At 35.5% G+C, this 18,704-nt stretch overlaps 1 protein-coding gene across 9 annotated transcripts in view; it reads left to right on the forward strand.

Annotated features, from left to right (window-relative positions):
- Positions 1-18,704, forward strand: part of TANC2 (tetratricopeptide repeat, ankyrin repeat and coiled-coil containing 2) — a 376,540-nt gene that overhangs the window by 49,377 nt on the left and 308,459 nt on the right. For all 9 annotated transcript variants that reach the window (XM_036899778.2, XM_057501594.1, XM_057501595.1 and 6 more), the window contains exon 2: positions 11,524-11,617. In XM_036899778.2, coding sequence (XP_036755673.1) covers positions 11,551-11,617 — 67 coding nt within the window. In that variant the 5' untranslated portion in view covers positions 11,524-11,550. The remainder of the gene's footprint in view (positions 1-11,523; positions 11,618-18,704) is intronic.

The raw sequence follows: 18,704 nt of genomic DNA on the forward strand, positions 1-18,704 counted from the left end.
ATCTCCATGTTCTGGTTAATTCATAACCTGTATTTGTCTGTTGAAACTTGCTTGTATTGTTTCCCCTTACATCTTCACCAGGTTAATAGTCTGATTAATTGACTCTGCTCAGTTATTTATTTATTTATTCATTCATTCATTTGGGAAATGTTGTGAGCCTCCCATGAACTAGGCATTGAGGATAAAAAGAGTAAGGCCAGGTTTCTCTGCAAGGGATTTGATTTGTATAGCATATATAAATCGAAGAAGTAGAATTTATTAATTCAGTAATTGGCACAAACTGTTTACCAGGAATAATTTTCCAGTTATGGGCTTGCAGCAATAAATTAAACAACTTCCATGGCATTATGGAGCTTATTCTAGTGGGGGAGCTGACAATAAGCGGGTATATATAATTTAAAGAGAAGTATTTGAAGAAAAATAAAGCATAAGAAGAGATAGGTGAAGGCTTTGGAGAATAAATCATACCACAAAGTTGTCCCCCTTGAGTTAAAGGAGCTGGTCTTTTGTACCCCTGTGTTAACATGTCATTGGTGGATCTAGTCATCTTAGAGCAATTGTCTGGAGAAGGGGGAGCATCTGTGAGCCATTAATACCTGGGGGATGGGTATACTGATCCTGTAATGGGGACATTATAGTGTCCATTATAGTAGGATATCTTTTCTTCTCCTTACACCAATAAGTTTTGTCATTATTTTTCTTGGTTCATTTGCAAAGACAAAAGCCAACTTGTACCACTACTTCTTTTTTTCAACTCACTAGATTAAGGTAAAATGAGTTAAATATGTGATAGTGACATATACATACACACAACTATTATACATATTTTAAAAACAAGAACTAATTGGAATAATACTTCTGAGACTTTTAATGTGGATACTATATTTAGAAATTTCATAGTTCCAGTTAATGTTTTTAATGGATTTATTAAGTCTTCCTTATTTAAGAATAGGCACTGAAGAGAAGGTCAAAGTACATAGGCTCAACTGTGGCCTTACATATATATTGGCTGTATAACTGTGGGCTTGCTCTTTCACTTTTCTTTACCTCAGCTTCCTTTTTTTTTAAATGAAGCAAATACTACATTAAGGGGATTTTGATGAAGATTAAATGAGATCATATTAGAATATTTTAAATATATATTTTTTTCTGACTTGTATATAAACAGAATCTGTTACATAAGAAAATAGTTGTTAATTCTAGGAAAATATAGATTGAAGAGTTGTAAGATTTATTATTTAAATTTATTGGTATATTTTTAAATGAAGTATATTTCACATATATCCTTACATGTAACACATACTTTCTCTAAGTATTTAAATAATTACTGAAGTAAGTATTTACCAAAGTTAGAGTTTCTATTCAGTCTCTTAAATTAAGATTAGAGGGGAAAAAAACTAAGAATAGCTCTTCAGGATGAATATATAAAAGGAATATTTCATACATAAATTCTTGGAATTAAACTCCCACTTGGTCCTGATCAATATGTTAGTAGATTTTATTTTGTGAATATTTTGTTTAGGATTTTAGTATCTATGTCAAAAGAGATGTCTGTAATATTTCTGTCTTGTGGCAACCTTGTTGATTTTTGCTATCAGCTATTCTTTCCTTAGAAAATGAGTTTGGAAGTGTTCCCTTTTTTTTCCTACTCTCTGGAACAATCTTTGTGTAATATTGGTATTACTTCTTCCTTAAATACATTGTTAAGATCATCTTGCCCTAGAATCTCCTATGTGGGAGTGTGTTTTTACCTTACAGAAAAAATTTCAAACATATAGAAAGTTTAATAATCTTATAGTTAATACATGTATACCCACCTCTTCAGATCTGTGAACATTTTGTTATAATTGCTTTATTACATTTCTACATTCCCATCCCTCTATACATTTCATTTCATTTTTTGATTCATTTCAAAGCAGTTAGAGACATCAGTGTGCTTTCCTCTAAATATTTAAGCATGAATATCACTAAATATAGTTCAATATTTGTTTAATTTTTTCTTTTGAGGTAAATTTTATATGTAGTATGCATAAATCTTATGTGAACATTTGCTGAGTTTTAACAAATGTATACATCTGTGTATCCCAGACTCCCTCAACATAAAGAATATTACCATTATCCTGGAAACTTTCCTTATGCTTTTTCTCAACTAATATTCATATCAACCATTATTCTGAATTTTTTCCTAATGTAGATTACTGCATATACTGCTATGTAAGGTTCTTTCACTTAGCATATATATTTTGAGATTTATCTGTGTTTTTGAATATATAAATAGTTCATACCTTTTTGTTGTTGAATAATATTCTATTTTATGAAAGTCCACAGTCTATCCATTTTCTTGTTGATGAACACCTGTGCTAGATTTTGGCTATTACAAATAAAGCTTCTGTGAAGTTGTTTACTAGTCTTTTTATGCACGTATGTTACAATTTGTAAGGGAGTCATACATTCAGTATATTCTTAATTTTATAATATATTGCTAGACTTTTCCCAAAGAAATTGTACCATTATACTCCTAAAACGATGTGTTAAAGAGTTTCAGTTGCTCACTTTCTTGGTCAATATTTGATACTGTCAGGCTTTTAAAAAATTAGTTCTGGTGGGACTTTAGTCATTGGTAGCTCATTGTAATTTGTGTTTCCCTGATGACAGATTATGTTGAATTCTTTTAATAGGTGTCTTGGCCATTCATACATCATCTTTTTTAAAGTGTCTATTCAGACTTTTTACCCATTTAAAAATTTGCCTCTTTCTTATTGAATTGGAGGTGTTCTTTATATATCACGGATGTCAGTTCTTGTTTAGATACATGTTTTGGAATAATTTCTCCCAGTTTGTGACTTGCCTATTAATTTTATTAATATTATTTTTGATGAGCAGATGTCTTTACAAATTTAATGAAGCCCAAATATATCAGTTATTTTTTTTTCATTGTTATTAGTTTCTGTGTTTTAAGAATCCTTTCTCTACCTCTAAATAATGAAGATACTCTCCTATGTTTTCTTTTAAAGGCTTTACGATTTTAGTGTTTTATGCGATGTTTTATGTTTGATTTATTTTGAATTAACTTTCATGTATTGTATGGACACAGATCAAGGTTAATTTTTTTCAGAAAAGGATATCTATACTATCTGTTCCACACTGTTTGTTGAAAAGACTTTCCTTATACATTAATGACTTTGTTGAAAATAAATGGGAACACAGGCCATACCTCATCTTACTGCATTTTGCTTTATTGTTCTTTGCAGATGAGTGGGTTTTTTTCTGATTTTATTTTTTGTTATTATTAATCTACAATTACATGAAGAACATTATGTTTACTAGGCTCTCCTCTACCCCAAGAACCCACCACAAACCCCATTACAGTCACTGTCCATCAGCATAGTAAGATGTTGTAGAATCACTACTTGTCTTCTCTGTGTTGCAAAGCCCTCCCCTTTCCCCCACCCCCCACATTATACATGCTAATCATAATACCCCCTTTCTTCTTCCCTGCCCTTATCCCTCCCTACCCTCCCATTCACCCCAGTCTCTTTCCCTTTGGTAACTGTTAGCCCATTCTTGGTTTCTGTGATTCTGCTGCTGTTTTGTTCCTTCAGTTTTTCTTTTGTTCTTATACTCCACAGATGAGTGAAATCATTTGGTATTTGTCTTTCTCCACTTGGCTTATTTCACTGAGCATAATACCCTCTAGCTCCATCCATGTTGTTGCAAATGGTAGGATTTGTTTTCTTCTTATGGCTGAATAACATTCCCTTGTGTATATGTACCACATCTTCTTTATCCATTCATCTACTGATGGACACTTAGATTGCTTCCATTTCTTGGCTATTGTAAATAGTGCTGCGACAAACATAGGGGTGCATCTGTCTTTTTCAAACTGGGCTGCTGCATCCTTAGGGTAAATTCCTAGAAGTGGAATTGCTGGGTCAAATGGTAAGTCTATTTTGAACATTTTGAGGAACCTCCATATTGCTTTCCATAATGGTTGAACTAATTTACATTCCCACCAGCAGTGTAGGAGGGTTCCCCTTTCTCCACAACCTCGCCAACATTTGTTGTTGTTTGTCTTATGGATGGTAGCCATCCTTACTGGTGTGAGGTGATATCTCATTGTTGTTTTAATTTGCGTTTCTCTGATAACTAGCAATGTGGAGCATCTTTTCATGTGTCTGTTGGCCATCTGAATTTCTTCTTTGGAGAACCGTCTGTTCAGCTCCTCTGCCCATTTTTAATTGTATTATTTGCTTTTTGTTTGTTGAGGTGCGTGAGCTCTTTATATATTTTGGATATCAAGTCTTTATCAGATCTGTCATTTACGAATATATTCTCCCATACTGTAGGATACCTTTTTGTTCTATTGATGGTGTCCTTTGCTGTACAGAAGCTTTTCAGCTTGATATAGTCCCACTTGTTTGTTTTTGCTTTTGTTTTTCTTGCCTGGGGGGATATATTCACGAAGAAGTCACTCATGTTTATGTCCATGAGATTTTTGCCTATGTTTTTTTCCAAGAGTTTTATGGTTTCATGACTTACATTCAGGTCTTTGATCCATTTTGAATTTACTTTTGTGTATGGGGTTAGACAGTGATCCAGTTTCATTCTCTTACATGTAGCTGTCCAGTTTTGCCAGCACCATCTGTTGAAGAGACTGTCATTTCCCCATTGTATGTCCATGGCTCCTTTATCAAATATTAATTGACCATATATGTTTGGGTTAATGGTTGGAGTCTCTAATCTGTTCCACTGGTCTGTGGCTCTGTTCTTGTGCCAGTACCAAAGTGTCTTGATTACTATGGCTCTGTAGTAGAGCTTGAAGTTGGGGAGTGAGATCCCCACCACTTTATTCTTCTTTCTCAGGATTGCTTTGGCTATTCGGGGTCTTTAGTGTTTCCATATGAATTTTTGAACTATTTGTTCCAGTTCGTTGAAGAATGTTATTGGTAATTTGATAGGGATTGCATCAAATCTGTATATTGCTTTGGGCAGGATGGCCATTTTGACGATATTAATTCTTCCTAGCCAAGAGCATGGGATGAGTTTCCATTTGTTAGTGTCCTCTTTAATTTCTCTTAAGAGTGTCTTATAGTTTTCAGGGTATAGGTCTTTCACTTCTTTGGTTAGGTTTATTCCTAGGTATTTTATTCTTTTTGATGCAATTGTGAATGGAATTGTTTTCCTGATTTCTCTTTCTATTAGTTCATTGTTAGTGTATAGGAAAGCCACAGATTTCTGTGTGTTAATTTTGTATCCTGCAACTTTGCTGAATTCCGATATCAGTTCTGGCAGTTTTGGAGTGGAGTCTTTAGGGTTTTTTATGTACAATATCATGTCATCTGCAAATAGTGACAGTTTGACTTCTTCTTTACCAATCTGGATTCCTTGTATTTCTTTGTTTTGTCTAATTGCTGTGGCTTGGACCTCCAGTACTATGTTAAATAACAGTTGGGAGAGTGGGCATCCCTGTCTTGTTCCCGATCTCAGAGGAAAAGCTTTCAGCTTCTTGCTGTTCAGTATGATGTTGGCTGTGGGTTTATCATATATGGTCTTTATTATGTTGAGGTACTTGCCCTCTATACCCATTTTACTGAGAGTTTTTATAATGAATGGGTGTTGAATTTTGTCGAATGCTTTTTCAGCATCTATGGAGATGATCATGTGGTTTTTGTCCTTTTTGTTTATGTGGTGGATGATGTTGATGGATTTTCAGATGTTGTACCATCCTTGCATCCCTGGGATGAATCCCACTTGGTCATGGTGTATGATCCTTTTGATGTATTTTTGAATTCGGTTTGCTAATATTTTGTTGAGTATTTTTGCATCTACGTTCATTGGGGAATATTGGTCTGTAGTTTTCTTTTTTGGTGGGGTCTTTGCCTGGTTTTGGTATTAGGGTGATGTTGGCTTCATAGAATGAGTTTGGGAGTCTTCCCTCCTCTTCTATTTTTTGGAAAACTTTAAGGAGAATGGGTATTATGTCATCTCTGTATGTCTGATAAAATTACGAAGTAAATCCATCTGGCCCGGGGGTTTTGTTCTTGGGTAGTTTTTTGATTACCTCTTCAATTTCGTTGGTGGTAATTGGTCTGTTTAGATTTTCTGTTTCTTTCTGGGTCAGTCTTGGAAGGTTGTATTTTTCTAGGAAGTTGTCCATTTCTCCTAGGTTTTCCAGCTTGTTGCATATAGGTTTTCATAGTATTCTCTAATAATTCTTTGTATTTCTGTGGGGTCTGTCATGATTTTTCCTTTGTCGTTTCTGATTCTGTTGATGTGTGTTGACTCTCTTTTTCTCTTAATAAGTCTGGCTAGAGGCTTATCTATTCTGTTTATATTCTCGAAGAACCAGCTCTTGGTTTCATTGATTTTTTTCTATTGTTTTATTCTTCTCAATTTTATTTATTTCTTCTCTGATCTTTATTATGTCCCTCCTGCTGACCTTAGGCCTCATTTGTTCTTCTTTTTCCAATTTTGATAATCGTGACGTTAGACTATTCATTTGGGATTGTTCTTCCTTCTTTAAATATGCCTGGATTGCTATATACTTTCCTCTTAAGACTGCTTTTGCTGTGTCCCACAGAAGTTGAGGCTTTGTGTTGTTGTCATTTATTTCCATATATTGCTGGATCTCCATTTTAATTTGGTCGTTGATCCATTGATTATTTAGGAGCATGTTGTTAAGCCTCCATGTGTTTGTGAGCCTTTTTGCTTTCTTTGTACAATTTATTTCTAGTTATATACCTTTGTGGTCTGAAAAGTTGGTTGGTAGGATTTCAACCTTTTTTAATTTACTGAGGCTCTTTTTGTGGCCTAGTATGTGGTCTATTCTGGAGAATGTTCCATGTGCACTTGGGAAGAATGTGTATCCTGTTGCTTTTGGCTGTAGAGTTCTATAGATGTCTATTAGGTCCATCTGTTCTAGTGTGTTGTTCAGTGCCTCCGTGTCCTTACTTATTTTCTGTCTGGTGGATCTGTCCTTTGGAGTGAGTGGTGTGTTAAAGTCTCCCAAAATGAATGCATTGCATTCTATTTCCTCCTTTAATTCTGTATTTGTTTCACATATGTTGGTGCTCCTGTGTTGGTTGCATATATATTTATAATGGTTATATCCTCTTGTTGAACTGAGCCCTTTATTATTATGTAATGTCCTTCTTTATCTCTTGTTACTTTCTTTGTTTTGAAGTCTATTTTGTCTGATACTAGTATTGCAACACCTGCTTTTTTCTCTGTGTTGTTTGCATGAAATATCTTTTTCCATCCCTTGACTTTTAATCTGTGCATGTCTTTGGGTTTGAGGTGAGTCTCTTGTAAGCAGCATATAGATGGGTCTTGCTTTTTTATCCATTCTATTACTCTATGTCTTTTGATTGGTGCATTCAGTCCATTTACATTTAGGGTGATTATTGAAAGATATGTACTTATTGCCATTGCAGGCTTTAGAGTCGTGGTTACCAAAGGTTCAAGGTTAGCTTCTTTACTTCCTTACTGTCTAACTTAACTCACTTATTGAGCTATTAGAAACACAGTCTGATGATTATTTCTCTCCCTTCTTATTCCTCCTCCTCCATTCTTCATATGTTGGGTGGTTTGTTCTGTGCTTTTTTTAGGAGTGCTCCCATCTAGAGCAGTCCCTCTAAAATACCCTGTAGAGGTGGTTTGTGGGAGGCAAATTCCCTCAACTTTTGCTTGTCTTGGAATTGTTTAATCCCTCCTTCACATTTAAATGATAATCATGCTGGATACATTATCCTTGGTTCAAGGCCCTTCTGTTTCATTGCATTAAATATATCGTGCCGTTCTCTTCTGGCCTGTAAGGTTTCTGTTGAGAAGTCTGATGATAGCCTGATGGGTTTTCCTTTATAGGTGACCTTTTCTCTCTCTTTGGCTGCCTTTAATACTCTGTCCTTGTCCTTGATCTTTGCCATTTTAATTATTATGTGTCTTGGTGTTGTCCTCTTTGGGTCCCTTCTGTTGGGAATTCTGTGTGCCTCCATAGTCTGAGCAACGATTTTCTCCCCCAGTTTGGGGAAGTTCTGAGCAATTATTTCTTCAGAGACACTTTCTATCCCTTTTTCTTTCTCTTCTTCTTCTGGCACCCCTATAATGCGGATGTTGTTCCTTTTGTATTGGTCGCACAGTTCTCTTAATATTGTTTCATTCCTGGAGATCCTTTTATCTCTCTCTGTGTCAGCTTCTGTATGTTCCTGTTCTCTGGTTTCTGTTCCATCAATGGCCTCTTGAATCTTATCCATTCTGCTTATAAATCCTTCCAGAGATTGTTTCATTTCTGTAATCTCCCTCTGGACGTCATCCCTTAGCTCTTGTATATTTCTCTGTAGCTCTGTCAGTATGTTTATGATTTTTATTTTGAATTCTTTTTCAGGGAGACTGGTTAGGTCTGTCTCTGCAGATCCTCTCTCAGGTGTTGTCTGAACTATTTTGGACTGGACTAAATTGTTTTGCCTTTTCATCGTGATAGTGGTGGCTGTAGGCAGTTTGCGGGTGTGTCAGCTGGGAGAAGAAAGTCCTGCTTGCTGGATGCCTTGCCCTTCTCTGCTGCCTGTGTCGGTTACCCACACTCCTGGAGCAGCCACCAGGTTAATCCCCTATGCTGCTCTGGGCAGGGTCTCTGTCAGAGCAGCGTGGAGCCCTGCGGGAAGTGGCAGGCATGCCAGGTGCACTCCTCTGTAATAGCGGCGCCCCTGCTGGGCAGCTGTGTGCCAGCAGCAGCCTTTGGGTCTGGCCCAGGCAGCTGTGCATTGGGCTGGGATTCTGTTCAGCTGCTGGGAGCGTGGCTGCTTCCTCTGGCACTGCTGCAGGAGCGCACGTGCCTCTCCCATGCGCCTCTGTCGCTGCTGCTGCTGGCACACGCAGACCACTCCTGGGCCGCTCGGTTGCCGCCGCTGCAGGCTTGTGCAGACCTCTCCTGGGCTCCTCTGGCACCACTATCACCGGTGCGTCTGGGCCGCTCCCGGGCTGCTCGGTCGCCACCACAGCGGGCTTGCACAAGCCGCTCTTGGTCCCCTCTGGCGCTGCCAGCGCACACGGGCTGCTCCTGATCCCCACTGGTGCCACTGCCCCTGTTGCTTGTTGCCACTCTCCCACTACTGGGCCGGTGTGTTGTGGTCCGCGCCAGTTGGGGGAACAACTGGCAGGCTGCTTAGTGCTGTGAGGGGCTTCAGAGCTGCTCTGCCGCCCAGGGGGTTAGGGCGCCTAAAGTTTCCCGGGATTTTCAGCTGCTGGCTAAGTGTGCCAGGACGACAGCTGTGAGGTCCCTGTGTCTTTAGGACTTACAAAAAGCACTCACTTTTCTTTTGTCTCAGGGGCACCAGTTGCGGGGATCTGCCCACAGGTTTTGCTTTTCCGTTTCTCTAATATCCAGCACCCTGTGCACCTTGTGTCTGTGCTCCGGGCACGGATTTCTAGAGCTGGTTGTTTAGCAGTTCTGGGATTTCACTCCCTCCCCGTTCCGACTCCTTTCTTCCCGCCGGGTTCTGGGGTGGGGGAGCCTTCGGGTCCCACCTGGTTGTGGCTTGTATCTTATCCCCTTTGTGTGATGTTGAGTTCTCACAGATGTAGGTATATCCTGGCTGTTGTACTGTATCCACTTGTGTCTCTTTTAGGAATAGTTGTATTTATTGTATTTTCATAAATATATATGTTTTTGGGAGGAGATTTCCACTGAACTACTCATGCTGCCATCTTCTCGTGATCCTTCTCTGCTTTACATATTTTTAAGATTGGTTATTTGGTCCATTCAGATTTAGGATTGTACAGTATCTTCTTTTTGGTGTGACTTTTTAATTATTAAGAATTGTTTATCTTCAGTAGTGTTTATTGCCTCAAGTTTACTCTGATATTGGCATAGCTAGGCCAGCTTCCTTTTAATTGGTTTTCAGATGGTGTATTGTCTGTCATTTTATATTCAGTCTTTCTGTGTCCAAAAGTAATCTTTCACTAGAGTATTTAACATAACAATATATAATTTGAGTTTAAAGCTACCATCTATTTGTTTTATATTTTATCCGCATATAATTATTTTCTCATCTCAATTAGCTTTTAATGGCTCTTAGAATTACTACATGAACTTTGAGTTACTGCAGTGTAATATAAATGATGACTTCTGCCACTTCTTGCATAGTGGAGATATATTAGAAACTTTAACTCCATTCACCCAAGTCCCGACTTTTTTGTTTCGTTATTCATTTTAAATCTACATACATTTTAAACTTAACAGACTAGTAATGTTATGATTTTTATTGTCTTTGTTCATTCATATTTGCCAACATTTTTCCTTTTCTATGGCTCTTTTTTGCATTTCTGTGTTTTTTTCTACTATCAGACATCTGAAAATGTCTTGATTTGGTCCTTCTGTTAGAAGAACTCCCTTTCAATATTTCTTTTACTGATAAATTGTTTTTCTGAAATCTCTTTTATTTCAGTTTCATTTTTCAAACATATTTTTAATTGTGAATAGATTCCTTTATTGACACCTATTTTCTTTCAGAATTAAGAAGTCATTCCATTGCCTTCTGCCATTGATCATTTGTGTTGAAAGTTATCGCTTAGTGTATTGATTGTTGCTTCTTGAAATGTTATTTTTTCCTCTTGTTGATTAAAGATGTAGCTTTATGTCTCTCACTGATGTTATGAAATTCTTGATTATTATCCCTCAGATATTGCTTCTTTCTTATTTACTCTCCTTTGTTCTGGAATTTCAATATGTGTGTTAAGCTTTTCATTGGATTCCATATGCCTCTTATACTCTATTCTGTATTTTTCAACCTTTATCTCTCTGTGCTTTGGTTTGGATATTTTCTGTTCACCTCTGTTCTGGTTTGCTTCTCTTCTGTCCAATCTGCTGGAGGCACCAAGTACTGACAACACTTCTGGGAAATTTTGCTAAAAAGAGTAAGGATATAGGAACAGTAATTGGGCCATGTGCAAATAAAGAGAGGGCCTTGCTTATTTGTTTTTGGATAGAACATACTAGCATGTTTAAGGAAAAAATTGAACCTGAGAGAGAAAAGGAAGATGATTTTTGGATAAAACTTTTTGAAAGGGGAGAGAAGACATAATCCAAAGCACAGCTGGAGAGACTTTCCTTTGATAGGAGTGGAACATAAAGAACAATCTCTCTTGTGATGTAGAATTCTGGCTTGACCAATGGAAAATATACAGCTGCTATAAGTTTCTACACTTTTAAACTTTGGGTGTATGTACGTTGGGCACATGGGGAAATTGCCTAAGAAATGTAGAGTCAAGTAAAAGGTAGATTATTTATAGCTTATGCTGTTTTCTATTTTTTTCTACCCTCATGATATCTACCATTATGTCTTAAGGTACTCAAAGTATTATGGTATACTTTGAAATGTTTAAGTAAATTAATTGATTAAATATTTCTGTTACATAGTTAAATAATACTCTATAAGCATAATTATTTGTTATGCATTTAAACTTCATTCTTAACAGTATTTTGAATAGAAAATAAATTTTTTGATATTTTCTCATTTTCTTTTACAGTTTTGTGAGTACTACAGTAGCACAACCATGTTTCGGAATAGTCTCAAGATGCTTCTTACTGGAGGGAAATCAAGTCGTAAAAACAGATCAAGTGGTAAGGAGCTATGCTACATTTATTTTGTGTGATCTTTTAATTCTTTTAGGGATCTGAATTAATGCTACAACACTTTGGCAGTTTACCTGATTGAGAAAAAAAGTTTACGTTTTTATAGGCTGTCATATTCTTACTAAGAGGAAGGAACACTTGAATACTTACCAGGAACAGTTAGGTAAAGGAAGGAAGGAAAAATTGGCTCATAATATGTGAGAGTAATACTTCTGTCCCCTAACTAAAAACCTTATAGATCTAAGTATACTTGTTGAATTAACATGTGAAATTATTTCAGTCCTAGAAACTCTTTGGGGAATAAGACTGTAAAAACAGGAACTCTCTTTGAAGAGTTACATAAAAAGTGAAATATAAATTGAAGATTTTTATAGTTATTAAAGCTTATAAAGATTTAAGAACAAGGAATAATTTTTAGGCTTTTAAAGTAAAACCTAACCAAAAGTATATATACTTCTTTTGGAGAAATATTGAAGAGAAATGTACTAAATGTCTTCTGTTAATGGATTATAGGTAAATTCTTTTAATCTTCTTAATTTCCTAAGTTTTCTGCATTTTATAGATTTACATTGGTAGTATATTCATTATCATTCAATTAAAAAAATGTTTTTCTTAGCTCCTGTTGTGATTTCTTCTTGACCCATAGGTATTTAAATTATAATTGTTCGCTTCCAAATAGTGGATGATTTCTTGGTTATCTTATTATTAACTTAGCTTAATTGTACTATTATCAGGGACCTATCGTGTATTATTTTATCTTTTTGATATTTATTGAGATTCACCTTACAGCTTAACATATGATCAGTTTTGGTGAATGTTCTGAATACCCCTGAAAATAATATGGATTCTGCAGTTATTGGCTTCATTGTAGGTCTGTTTTATTAATGTTGGTCCTCAAATATTTTATATCCTTACTTAGTTTTTAAAAATTGTTAACCAAGAAAAGTATGATTAAATCTCACACCATGATTGTGGAATTGTCTGTTTCTCCTCTTAGTTCCTGACAATTTTTGCTTTATGTATTTGGAAGCTATCTTATTAAAGATATTGAAGTTTAGAGTTGCTGTATCCTCCTGGTGAATTGGCTGTTTTACCATAATGAACGGTCCTCTTTCAACTTAAAAACAATCTGCAGTAAGGATACAAAATTAATACACAGAAATCTGTTGCATCCTATATATAACAATGAATTAGCAGAAAGAGAAATCAGGAAAACAAGTCCATTTGCAATTGCATCAAAAAGAATAAAATACCTAGGAATAAACCTAACCAAGGAGGGGAAAGATGTATACCCTGAAAAATACAAGACACTCATGAGAGAAATTAAAGAAGACACCAATAAATGGAAGTCTGTCCCATGCTCATTGATAGGAGAATTAATATTGTCAAAATGGCCACCCTGCTTAAAGAAATCTACAGATTCAAAGCAATCTCTATCAAAATACCAAACAACATTCTTCAACAAACTAGAACAAATAGTTCTAAAATTCATATGGAACCACAAAAGACCCCGAATAGCCAAAGCAATCCTGAGAAAGAAGAACACAGCTGGTAGGAGTATGCTCCCTAACTTAAAGCTCTGCTGCAAAGCCACAGTAATCAAAACAATTTGGTACTGGCACAAGAACAGACCCATAGATCAATGGAACAGAGTAGAGAGCCCAGATATAAACCCACACATATATGGTCAATTAATATATGATAAAGGAGCCATGAATATACAGTGAGGAAAAGAAAGCCTCTTCAACAGCTGGTGCTGGAAAAATTGGACAACTACATGTAAGAGAATGAAACTGGATTATTGTCTAACTCCATACACGGAAATGAACTCAAAATGGATCAAATACCCAAATGTAAGTCATGAAACCATAAAAATTTTAGAAGAAACATATGTAAAAATCTCTTTGAATATAAACATGAGCAACCTTTTCCTGAACACATCTCCTTGGGCAAAAGAAAAAAAAGCAAAAATGAACAAGTGGGACTGCATTAACCTAAAAGCCTTCTGTACAACAAAGAACACCATCAACAGAACAAAAAGGCATCCTATAGTATGGGAGAATATATTCATAAATGATTTATCTTGTAAGAGCTTAACATCCAAAATATATAAAGAACTCACACTACTCAACATCCAAAAAACAAATAACCCGATCAAAAAATGGGTGGATGATCTGAATAAACACTTCTCCAAAGAAGAAATATGGATGGCCAATAAGCACATGAAAAGATGTTCCACATTGCTAATCATCAGGGAAATGCAAATTAAAATCACAAGATCTTTCATCATGCCAGTTAGGATGGCCACTATCCAGAAGAAAGAAACAAGTGTTGGTGAGGATGCCGAGAAAGGGGAACCCTCCTACACTGTTGGTGGGAAAGTAAATTGGCTCAGCTGCTGTGGAAAGCAATATAGAAGTTCCTCCAAAAATGAAAACTAGAAATACCATTTGACCCAGTAATTCCACTCCTAGGAATTTACCTCAAGAAAAGAAGATCCTTGATTTGAGAAGACATATGTACCGCTATGTTTATTGCTGCACTATTTTCAATAGCCAAGATAAGGAAGCAACCTAAATGTCCATCACTAGATGAACAGATAAGAAAAGATGGTACATATGCACAATGGAATATTATTTAGCCATAAAAGTAAAAGAAATCATGCCATTTGCAACAACATGGATGGATCTAGAGGGTATTATGCTTAGTGTAATAAGCCAGGTGGAGAAAGACAAATACCAAATGATTTCACGCATTTTTGGAGTATAAAAACAAAGCAAAACTGAAGGAACAAAATAGCAGTGGACTCACAGACACCAAGAAGGGACTAGTGGTTACCAAAGGGGAGGGGTTGGGGAGGAAAGGTAGGAAAGGAGAAAGGGATTAAGGGCCACTATAATCACAATCCCAATAGAGGTAGGTCATGGGGAAGGCAATAAAGACAATTAATGACTTTATAGCTCTTCCTACACTGATAGACAGTGACCACAATAGAGGGGTTGAGGACTTGACAGTATGGGTGAATGTTGAAACCACTGTGTTGTTTATGTGAAAACATATCATAAGATTGTATATCAATGATAATTTAATAAAAAACAACAAAAACAATCTGCAGTAAGACATCATTTTGTTCTTTTTATTGTTTCCAGTTCTTTGCCAATATTCTCAATCTTGTCTCTTACTTTCCTGAGCTTAGTTAAGTCTATATTTTTATCTATATTTGTCTAAAAGTCTGTTTCTCATAACTTTTAAGTATGTCTGTTTCTATTCTCTATTATTTTTGTTTTCTACTATTCCTATTTTATTTCCTCCTTTGCCTAGTTACATATTTTTTTAATAAGCTTTTCATTTGGGGTTAATTTTAGATTTACAAGAAAGTTGCAAATATAGTACAGAGAATTCCTTTATACCACTTACCCAGTTTTCCCCATTGTTTCATCTTACGTTACCATGGTGCATTTGTCACTAAGAAACCAACATGGGTGCTTACTATTAACTAAACTCCAGACTTCTGTTTTAGGTTTCATTGGTTTTCCATTAATGTCCTCATTCTCTTCTAGAATCCAACCTGGAGAACTACATTGGATTTAGTTATTTTGTCTCCCCAAACACTGATTGGATTTGGCAGAAGACTAATAATAATTGACATTACCCCACTGGTCACTTTTTGATTTTACACACACACACACACACACACACACACACACACACTTTCTCTCTCTCATATGTGTCAGCGATCCAAGCTGTGTCCTTATTCGACCATCTCCTAATTTGAAGAAATCATTTATCCAGATTTTGTTTTCTGTCCTAGAATCATGATTTTCTTACACACCTTCAGTTTTGATGCTAGCACAAGCATTTTCTATCACTTCACAATTACTTCATATCAGATAACTAGTAGAAAGCAGTAAAGCCAGATTAAGATGCAGATGCTGGATAGTCTTTTTGACCTAGTACCGGATAGACTCATTTCTACATACTATCCTAATTAGAGGGAAGCATCAAATTTGTGCTTTAGCAAAATTACAAATTATTGTATCCTCGACTTTTGAGTAGTATAGTGGAGATCAAATTGTTAAATCCATACATGTCAAGATTCTGCTGTGGCATTAAAGCTGATTCCTTTTACTTACTATGTAATTATGTCAATAATGATTTTTTTGGGGGGGTCTTATTCTAGCATTTCTTCTCCATGGGTTTTAATGTAAAATGTTTATAATTTAGAGTAGTTATAAAAACAGTGATTTGTATTATATTTGGAAAGAACCCTATTTACTTTTTTCCAAACATACTCTAAGAATTCCAAAGCAAGAATAAATTTTATGTTAAAAGAAAAAGTATGTTTATGGAAGGACATTATTAGTGTTTTCATCATTAGTTTTTTGTTTAATCGTTAATAATTGGGTGAATATTATTTATATTAACTTTGCCTCATGGCTTATTTCTAAAATTAATAATGTAAGTTCTCTCATAGGCATCATAATTCGTTTTGTTTTAGGAAACCAACTTAATACTTAGTTTAAAAGGCATTTATAATAAAGAGAAATTGCCTGTCATAGTTTGTCTTTTAAGTAGTTAATCTGAACTTCTATGTGGGCCACTAGATAAATATTTCACAGAAATAGATTTATATCAAGTAATAAAAAGGGAATTTTCTTAAGCAAAGTTTAAGGATATGTTAAGGATATCAGCTTTGAATTTTATAACTTAATTCAGATTTATAATGTAAAAATTTCTTCTAATGTGTGTAGGACTAGGTACTCCTAAGTTTTGTGAAAAGACAACTATGGCTTTTTTGAATTATGAGTTATGAAAATATATGCATTTCTGTGTTTTCTAAGTTAAATGTTATGTTTTTCTTTTGTCTTAATTTTATTATTTAAAATCATGGAAGTAATTAGTTAAAGTTCAGATATGTTTCTTTGATACAAATAATGCCATTATTTGATGTCATTGTGTCATTATTTTAGTAAACCATCTTTCAAGTATAAGGGGGAAAATACTATTTTTCTAGTCAAGAACTCAGTAAGTATAGTACCCTAAGCATAGCACAGCTGTTGGGAGAAAAAAAAATTATTCAAGACTGTCTCCCAGCAAAATAAAAAATAAATGTGAGGGACACCATCAACATAACCAAAAGGCACCGTACAGTATGGGAGAATATATTTGTAAATGACATATCCGACAAGGGGTTAACATCCAAAATATATAAAGAATTCACATGCCTCAACACCCAAAAAGCAAATAACCCGATCAAAAAATGGGCAGAGGATATGAAGAGACAGTTCTCCAAAGAAGAAATTCAGATGGCCAACAGACACATGAAAAGATGCTCCACATCACTAATCATCAGGGAAATGCAAATTAAAACCACAATGAGATATCACCTCATACCAGTGAGGATGGACAGCATTGAAAAAACTAAGAACAACAAATGCTGGTGAGGATGTGGAGAAAGGGGAACCCTCCTACACTGCTGGTGGGAATGTAAGCTAGCTCAACATTGTGGAAAGCAATGTGGAGGTTCCTCAAAAAACTAAAAATAGAAATACGATTTGACCCGGTAATCCCACTTCTTGGAATTTACCCAAAGAATACAACTTCTCAGACTCAAAAAGATATATGCACCCCTGTGTTTATTGCAGCACTATTTACAATAGCCAAGATATGGAAGCAACCAAAGTGTCCGTCAGTTGATGAATGAATAAAGAAGATGTGGTACATATACACAATGGAATACTATTTGGCCATAAGAAAGAAACAAATCCTACCATTTGCAACAACATGGATGGTGGTGGAGGATATTATGCTCAGTGAAATAAGCCAGGCAGAGAAAGACAGATGCCAAATGATTTCCCTCATTTGTGGAGTATAACAACGAAGCAAAACTGAAGAACAAAATAGCAGCAGATCAGAGACTCCAAGAAGGGACTAGTGGTTACCAAAGGGGAGGTGTGAGAGAGGGCGGGTGGGGAGGGAGGGAGAAGGCAATTGAGGGATATTATGTTTAGTACACATGATGTGGGGGATCACGGGGGAAACAGTGTAGCACAGAGAAGGCAAATAGTGAAGCTGTGGCATCTTGCTGCACTGATGGACAGTGACTGCATTGGGGTATGGGTGGGGACTTTATAATATGGGTAAATGTAGTAACCACATTGTTTTTTCATGTGAAACCTTCATAAGAGTGTATATCAATAATAACTTAATAAAAAATTTTTAAAAATAAATGTGAGGAAAGCAGCAGATGCAGAAAGAATAGTGAGCCCAAGTGAGTAAAGCTTATATAGTTATATACAAATAATTCCTGATAATATACTACAACGGGTAGAATTTATTCCAGGAATGCAATGGTGTTTCTATATCAGAAAATCAACAGAAGTTTTTAACTTAAAAAAACATGTTAAAAACCACATTATTGTATCATTATATTCTGAAGAAGCATTTTATAAAACTAAGCAGCCATTAAAAACATCACTAAATGATACTTTAAATATAATAAAGACCATTCACCAAATCTAACAGCTAAACGTCACACCAAACAAAGAAATGTAGCAGCCATTTCCATTAAAATAAATGCATGGTAAGAAATTTCTTCTATTACCATTCTTTTTTAAAACTGTTTGGAAGCTTCCTAGTATACACGAAAGACAAGAAAATAAAATGACTAGTGTAAATATTGAAAAAAACGGTGTCAGCTGTATTTTTAAATGAGGTGAAAACCCCAGAGAATCCAGTGAATATCTATGAGAAATAATAATATAACTTGGCAAGGTGGTTGGCACTTTTAGCTCTACCAATATTTACTGTTTAGAAATGTAAATGAAAAAAAATTACTTTCACCATGATAACAATCATTAATTCTCAGGAATAGATTTGATAAGAAACCTCACTGAAGTGTTTAAGACTTAGGCAAATGGAAAGACATATGTCTCTGGATTTACACATAAATTTATTTATTGTAATTCCATGCAGGACAACAGCAGATTCATTTTCAGTTGAGTAAAACAACTTTAAAATTCTATGGAACTTTAAATGAAAATAACCAAAGATGAAAAAAGTATAAATTTTGGTG

Source organism: Manis pentadactyla, chromosome 4 (genome assembly GCF_030020395.1).
Source record: "Manis pentadactyla isolate mManPen7 chromosome 4, mManPen7.hap1, whole genome shotgun sequence".
Classification (NCBI taxonomy): Eukaryota; Metazoa; Chordata; class Mammalia; order Pholidota; family Manidae; genus Manis; species Manis pentadactyla.